The sequence below is a fragment of the Aphidius gifuensis genome, linkage group LG2 (assembly GCF_014905175.1).
Source record: "Aphidius gifuensis isolate YNYX2018 linkage group LG2, ASM1490517v1, whole genome shotgun sequence".
Lineage (NCBI taxonomy): Eukaryota > Metazoa > Arthropoda > Insecta > Hymenoptera > Braconidae > Aphidius > Aphidius gifuensis.
Window position 1 is genome coordinate 24,574,055 of NC_057789.1, and position 8,718 is coordinate 24,582,772.

Below are 8,718 nucleotides of genomic sequence, written 5' to 3' on the forward strand. Positions count from 1 at the left end.
TAAAAAAAATAACATTTAAATCTAAAACTTTTATTATTTATCGAAACATATATATATACATCTATACTCTTAATTGTTAAAGATATATACGTGTTGCCTCGACAGCTAAACTTTGACGAATAAAAATATTGATGAAAATTTGACTCTTAATATAAATTTGTCAAAGCTCTTGATTCGAGCAAGTTATATATATATACTAAAATATTGGTGACCAATTATGACATCAATCCAGCACACAGTAGCTGAACTGGATTACGTATGCATATGTAACTGATAAATACCATGTATATGTAAACTGATGTCATCAGGGAAATACCCAAAAAAAAAAAAAAGTGGGTGAAAGTGATTATCAACATACTGATATAGTAATAAAAATTTAAACGAGTCTTATTAAATATAAACATTATCTTCTTAATTTTTAATTATTGATAATTATTAATATATAATATATATTGATCATTATTGCTAATTTTTATAAATGCAAAACTGAAATTTTTGTTTTAGAAAATAATGTATAAAAAAAATAAAATTATTGTATTATAATTTTTAATGATTTAACATCGATACATCAATGCAGTATTATTTAAAAATAATGCATTTTAATTTTTCTACTTTATCATTAGCTTCCTATATTTATATATTGTTTCCGTAAAAATTATTGCGGGTTATTCTATCTATTTGTTTATTTAATTTTTTTTTATTCATAATATGATATCAAAAAAAAAACATACTTAAATATTGTTAGGGGTCAGCTTTGTCATCGGGGAAATACCCGAATAAATACCCGAGAAACCAAGTGATTAATGACATACTGATATGTAATATTAAAAACTTGAGCAATTCTCAACTTAAATTTTAGTTATTAATTAATATATAAACACTGGTAGCTAAAAATAAAAAATTTAATAATCACAATAAATAATGAATTTTAATATTTCTTAATTTCCTGCCAATAAAAAAGCCGGTAAATTTATTAATTTTTTTATCCAACAAAAATTCAACTGAAAATCAATGATTAAAAATGATTTTTGATGAATTTAATTATATTCTTTGTTGATTTATTAAAGATATAAATATATTTAACTAATAAAAAAAATCATAATAATAATTTTAAAACAAATAATATTAAAGAAAATCAAAAAAAAAAAAAAAATGTAGAAATGTTGAACAATTAATTAAACAATATAATAATAATTCAGCAAACAGCTTTATATAACATGATATAAAAAAAAAAAAAAAAAATACATATGCTTGGCAGAAAAGAGATATCAAAACATACTGATAATAAAAAAATATTTTTAGGGGTCATCTCTACTTTGTCATCCAAGAAAAACCCAAAAAAATACCCGAGAAACCAAGTGATTAATGACATACTGATAATATTAAAAATTTGAGTAACCAAAATAAAATTTCAACTGAGTATTAATGATTACAAAATGATTTTTAAATAATTTAATTATAGTCGAATGATAATAATAATTTTTAAACAATAATATTTAAGAAAAAATAAAAATCGTAGCAATGTTTAACAATAAATTAATCAATTAATTAATAATTCATTTGCAAATTTAATAATGGAATTAGCAAGCAACTTTATATTTCATTTATTAATATTCGTATTAAATGATTATTTGCAGATCATGAACATCCAACAATTGGTTCTTGTGTTGAGGCAGTAGGTGATGCAGTAACACATGCTATATTTGTTGGTACTGATACATCAAGTGATGGTGCGTTGTTTTAATGACAGTATTGGTGACCTTTTATAACATCAATTTAGCACACAGTAGCTGAACTGGATTACGTTTGCATATGTAACTGCTAAATACCATGTATATGTAAATTGATGTCATCAGGGAAATACCCAAAAAAACATATGCGTGGGTGGAAGTCATTAATAACATACTGATAGTATTAAAAATTTGAACAATTAAATCTCATTGAATATAGCCATCATAAATACCATCATCTTCCCAAGTTTTAATTTTTTATAATTATTAACATATAAATATATGTATATTAATCATTATTGTTAATTTTTAAAAAAGCAAAACTCAAATTTTGATTATTAAATAATGTGTATAAAAACATAAAATTATTGTATAATAATTTTAATATGCTTGGCAGAAAAGGGTTATCAACATACTGATAATAAAAAAATATTTTTAGGTGTCAGCTCTACTTTGTCATCGGGGAAAAACCCAAATAAATATCCGAGGAACCAAGTGATTAATGACATACTGATAATATTAAAAATTTGAGTAACCAAAATAAAATTTCAATGATTAGATAATGATTTTTAATTAATTTAATTATAGTCTAATGATAATAATACTTTTTAAACAATAATATTTAAGAAAAAACAAAAAAAAATAATCGTAGCAATGTTTAACAATAAATTAATCAATTAATTAATAATTCATTTGCAAATTTAATATTGAATTTAGCAAGTAACTTTATATTTCATTTATTAATATTAGTATCAACAGTAAATATTGAATTCTCCGTTTTAATATTTGCTTACAATGATTATTTTACATACATGATTATTTGTATAAAAATATTACTTCATTATTTTAATAAAAATAATAAAAATGTTTAAAAAATTTGTGTATTATTATTTTTTAATTTTTATTTTGTATATTTTTATTTAATTTTTAAATTACCCGGGCTAAACCCTAAGCCGCCATTTGCATTTATAATACAACCACTGAGCACTTGAAGCAGCACTGTAGCTGACAAAAAAAAAAAAAAACAATCATGTGTACGTGTTGACCCATGACGTTTTGACATATGTAACTTGTGTTCAAAATTCACCAAATATAAAAAAATATTGTCAACAATAATAAACAAATAATAAAAATCACATGTATAATGTGATAAAGTTGATGAAAATTTACAAATAAAAATAAGCAAAATGACGAAAAATGTTTGTCCAGGAGGTGGTCTCTACGTCGTTGAGGGTGAGGTCAGCCTCCTGATGACGGCAATGCGACGTGGAGTACGTTGGTCATCTCACTCACATCAGGTAAAAATATACTCCATCAGTATAATTTCCATACAAAATAGAAAAATAATCTCACATTTTAATAACATTATAACTCTTTTCTAAATCATTAGGTTAGGTTATTAAATCAATCATTAAAAATATCATAATAATAACAACAACAATAGAAAAAAAATTAGTAACAGATTGCTCCATTTTTATATTGAATTAAAGTTTATTAGATTATAATTATTTGAATGTTATTAACTAGGATGAGGATCAAGATGTATTGATGAAAAGTTTGTCAACATTAAAAGAAGCATTAAGTGATGCTAAAACATTATCACAACTTGAGCCAGGTGTTATTCTTGCTCCATTTTTGGAAATAATTAGATCTGAAGAAACAACTGGACCAGTTACAAGTCTTGCACTTGCTGCAGTTTATAAAATGATTTGTTATGGACTTATTGGTAATTGCAATAATATAAAAATTAACTTCTGATGTGTCATTTAACACGACCTTATTAATAAAAGTTTAAAGAAAAAATAAATAATATTTAAATGATTATTTGCAGATCATGAACATCCAACAATTGGTTCTTGTGTTGAGGCAGTAGCTGATGCAGTAACACATGCTAGATTTGTTGGTACTGATACATCAAGTGATGGTGTTGTTTTAATGAGAGTACTACAAGTATTACGTGCACTTGTATTATCACAACCTGGTGATAATTTATCTGATGAAAGTATTTGTGAAATAATGCTTAGTTGTTTTAGAATATGTTTTGAAACACGTCTTAGTGAATTATTACGACGTACTGCTGAAAATTGTTTACGTGATATGGTACAATATTTATTTTTACGTTTACCACAATTTGTTGATGACACACGTGTACTACCAAATATGAAAAAAATGCGTACAAATGGTATTGATAATACAACAAGAACTAAAAATCGTAAAATTAAAAATCAAACAACTAAAATTAAAACAAAACAAAGCAATGATGATAATGATGAACGTGAAGAAGCACGTGAATTATTGAGTCCAGTTGATAGAGTTAAAAAAAATCATTTAGCAACAACACCAATAACACCTGCTGGTAATATTGTTGATATGCAAGGTTCATTGGATCAAGGAACACCAGAAAAACCAGATATTGATACGACAAATAAAAATGATGAAAATGATTTTGATAAAAATTCAACGACAATTGAAGATCCAACAATGAGCAAAACCGTAAATGAAAATTCTGTAAATTTAGAACAAGTATGTAATGATGAAAATAATGTAAATCAATTAGATAATCAATCAACACAGCTATTAGCAGAAGGTGAAAAAAGTCCTGATTTAATTCAATCACCAATTGGTAGTGTTGAAGATTTATCAATTGATGAAAATACAAATAATGATAGTAATAAAAATTTACCAAAAATAACAATTGATAATGAAAATATTGAAGAATATATTAATCAACAAGGTGTAAGATTTACACCACTACAACAATTAACACCATATGGTTCAGTTTGTATACGTGAATTATTTCGTTTTTTAGTATCACTTTGTTGTCCACTTGATAAACAAAATACTGAAATAATGACACATTTAGGCTTGAATTTACTACAAGTTGCTCTTGAAATATCAGCAGATGCAATATCAAATTTTCCATCATTATTAATGCTTGTTAAAGATGAATTAAGTCGTAATATAATATTATTATTAAATACAGAACGTTTATCAATACTTGCTAGTAATTTTCAAGTATCATATTTATTATTTGAATCACAAAGAGAACATTTAAAATTTCAAATGGAACAATTTATAATTAAGCTAATGGAAATAATTGATAGTGAATCAAGAATAACATATGAACAACGTGAATTATCACTAGAAGCAATAACAAGATTATGGCGTATACCTGGTTTACCAGCTGAATTATATTTAAATTATGATTGTGGTCTTTATTCAACAAATTTATATGATGAACTTATTAAATTATTATCAAAAACATCATCAGCATTAATGGGTACAATGTATAGTTTACAATTTATATCACTTGATGCAATAATATTATTAATAAATGGTATTGAAGCACGTTGTAAAGGTTTACATAAATTATGTAAACAATCACGTCATTCAACATCATCAATATTACCAAGTCGTGATGAATTAATAAATATTAAAACTAAAAAACGTTTATTAGCACTTGGTACTGAAAAATTTAATGATAATCCACGTGAAGGTATTACAAAGTTAGCTAAAGATGGTTTATTTGGTGATACTGATGAATTAGATCCAAAAAAAATTGCAATATTATTAAAAGAAAATCCAATGTTTGATAAAAAATCAATTGGTGAATATATTAGTCGTCGTGAAAATACAGTAATATTAGATTGTTTTGTACAAAATTTTGATTTACGTAATATGAGAGTTGATCAAGCATTAAGACCATTTTTAGAAGCATTTAGATTACCAGGTGAATCACCATTAATATCATTAGTTATGGAAAAATTTGCAGCACATTGGTATGATAGTAATGGTGCACCATTTGCATCAAAAGATGATGCATTTTTATTAGCATATGGTATTATTATGTTAAATGTTGATCAACATAATAATAATGTTAAACGTGCATTAAATCCAATGACATTTGAACAATTTAAACGTAATCTTGATGGTGGTAATGGTGGACAAAATTTTGATGAATTTATGCTTGAAGATATTTATAATGCAATTAAAAATGAAGAAATTGTTATGCCAGCAGAACATACAGGTTTATTAAAAGAAAATTATTTATGGAAAGTTTTATTAAAACGTGGAACAAGTAATGAAAGTATATATTTAAAAGTTGGTAATAATGGTGAAGCTATTGATAAAGATATTGCTGAAATATCATGGGCACCAATAATATCAGCACTATGTCATGCATATGATAAATCACCAGATAGAAATCTTCAACGACGTATTGCACAAACATTTTTAAGTTGTGCAACAATATGTGCACATTATAATATGAATAGTGATTTAGATACATTAATTGTTGCATTATGTAAATTTACTGGTCTTGCTAATGCACTTGGTGAACCTGATACAATTGTATTACATTATGGTGGTAGTGGTAGATGTCAATTAGCAACACGTACATTATTTAAAATAACTCATCAACATGGTAATTGTATGAGATCATCATGGAAAAATATTATTGATTGTTTACAAACATTATATAAATCAAGATTATTACCAAAATGTTTAACAGATGGTGATGATTTTATTGATCAAACAGGTAAAATATCACTAATACGTGAAGCAACAATACAAAAACAACCACCACAAGAACAAAGTATATTATCAAGTTTATATTCATATATTGCATTAGATTCAACACGAGTACCACATGCTAATGAAGCAACAATTAAAAAACGTGCTATTGATTCAATTGAAAATTGTTCAATAAAACAAATTATAAATGAAAGTAAATTTCTTGAAATATCATCATTACGTTCATTAATAAATGCATTAGTATCAGTTAATTTACAAGATGAAGATTTATCAGTTTTTATATTAGAATTATTAATTCAAGTTACAATTGAAAATCGTGATAGAGTTAATACAATATGGACAATTGTATTAACACATATTGATAATTTATTAACAATATCAATACGTGAAAATCAACAATATTTACTTGAACGTGTTGCTGTTGGTATGTTAAGATTAGCAATACGTTTATTAAGAAGTGAAGAATTTTCAAAAATAATATTACCACCATTAATACCATTAACATATATACCATCAGCAACACATACACCATTATCACGACAAATATCATATGGTTTATTTGAATTAATAAAAACAGGTGCAGCAAATATACATACAACTGAAGATTGGCGTGTTATATTTAATTTATTAGAATGTTCTGGTGCTGGTGCTGTAACACCAAAAATTAATACAAATTCTGTATTAGAAGAAGGTAGTACAAGAACATATGTATTAGATCAACGACCAATATCACCAATACCAGAATGGGTGTTAGTATCACCAACTGGTACTGAAGCACCATTACCAGTAACTGCTGATACAATTGTACTTGATCGTGATTTATTATCACATGATCCAGCAGCACTTGTTAAATGTTGTGAAAGTTTAAATTTTCTTGTACGTGATGTTGCACATATAACACCATTTAATTTTGAATTATGTGTTAGATGTATTAGAACATTTGTTGAAGCTGCATTACAAGTACCAGGTAAACGTAATAAAATAACACAAGCAGCAATGGAAACAACTGGTTATCAAGATATTCCATTACAATTATTATATTTAATGCATGCATTGCATTCAGGTACAGAAAAAATATTTAAATGGTGGGCACAAGAAAATGGAACAACTGAAGGTTTATCATTATGGCCACATGCATGGAGACCATTATTACAAGGTATGGCAAGATTATGTTGTGATTCAAGAAGATCAGTACGTGCTGCTGCAATAACATGTCTTCAAGGTGAATTATTAGCTCATGATTTAACTCAGTTAACACCAATTGAATGGTCACAATGTTTAGAACAAGTTATATTTCCATTACTTGCACAATTATTAGGACCAATATCAATAATTGATCCAGTTGGTGTTGAAGAAACAAGAATAAGAGCTGCACAATTATTATCAAAAGTCTTCCTTTATCATTTACCACCATTATTAACATTGCCAGGTTTTTTACCACTTTGGTTAACTGTATTGGATCTTTTAAAATCATATATGCATGCTGATAATTCAGAATTGCTATATGAAGCAATTCCTGAATCATTAAAAAATATGTTACTTGTTATGGCATCTGGTGAAGCAAAATTAACACCATCTTCATATCTTTGGGAGCCAACTTGGCGAACAATTAATTCATTTTTACCAAATTTAAAAAATGAATTGTCAATTATTGATCAACCAACAAAAGAAGAAGAAGAAATACAGCAACAAAAACAACAACAGCAGCAGCAACAATTACAACAACAACAGCAGCAGCAGCAGCAACAACTACAACAACAACTACAACAACAACAGCAACAACTACAACAACAACAGCAGCAACAACAAAAATCACCATCATCAGATTCATTGTCACTGATAAATCTAGTCGAACAAGAACAACCAACATTTTCAGGCTCATCAATTGCACCACAGCCTGATATTATTTCAGATATTTCATCTGATAATGATTATAAAATTTCCAACAAAAATAATTCTCACATGGTATGATTTTAATTTTAATTTTTATACTAATTATTATTTTATTTTACATTCCATTTTCATTCCATTTGAATTACTATTTTTTCATTAAAAGAAAACAAATAAAGAATTATTATTTTCATTTGATTTTTTGTTAATGTTATGATTTTATTTATTTTTTATTTGATCGTTGAATAGACTAATGAAGATACAATGGACACAACCATGTTCAATTCAGCAGCATATTTCAGCGAGGATCCAGCAGCTGATCGATTATTTATTGTTACTAATCCTTGACAACTGTACATTGTATATTATTATAATTATTTTGGAGTTTTAATGACGATAAAAAATTAATATAATTTATATTAAATTTTAAACTACATTTTCAAGGTTAATTGAGTAATTTAAAGTTTTGAAATTTTTGCTTGTATATTTAGCTCATAAATTATATATTATAAATAAATATAAAAATATAAATATTATATAGTATGCAAGTTAATCGTTGTTGATG

General features: G+C 25.9%; 1 protein-coding gene across 1 annotated transcript; it reads left to right on the top strand.

The window, feature by feature from the left end:
* The first annotated feature begins 2,759 nt into the window (after positions 1 to 2,759).
* Positions 2,760 to 8,706, top strand: LOC122849693 (Golgi-specific brefeldin A-resistance guanine nucleotide exchange factor 1). The gene is made up of 4 exons (XM_044148467.1): positions 2,760 to 3,028; positions 3,258 to 3,456; positions 3,562 to 8,228; positions 8,403 to 8,706. Exons 1-4 carry the CDS (start codon positions 2,918 to 2,920, stop codon positions 8,499 to 8,501), a joined length of 5,076 nt encoding a protein of 1,691 aa, XP_044004402.1. The 5' UTR covers positions 2,760 to 2,917; the 3' UTR covers positions 8,502 to 8,706.
* Positions 8,707 to 8,718: the final 12 nt, after the last annotated feature.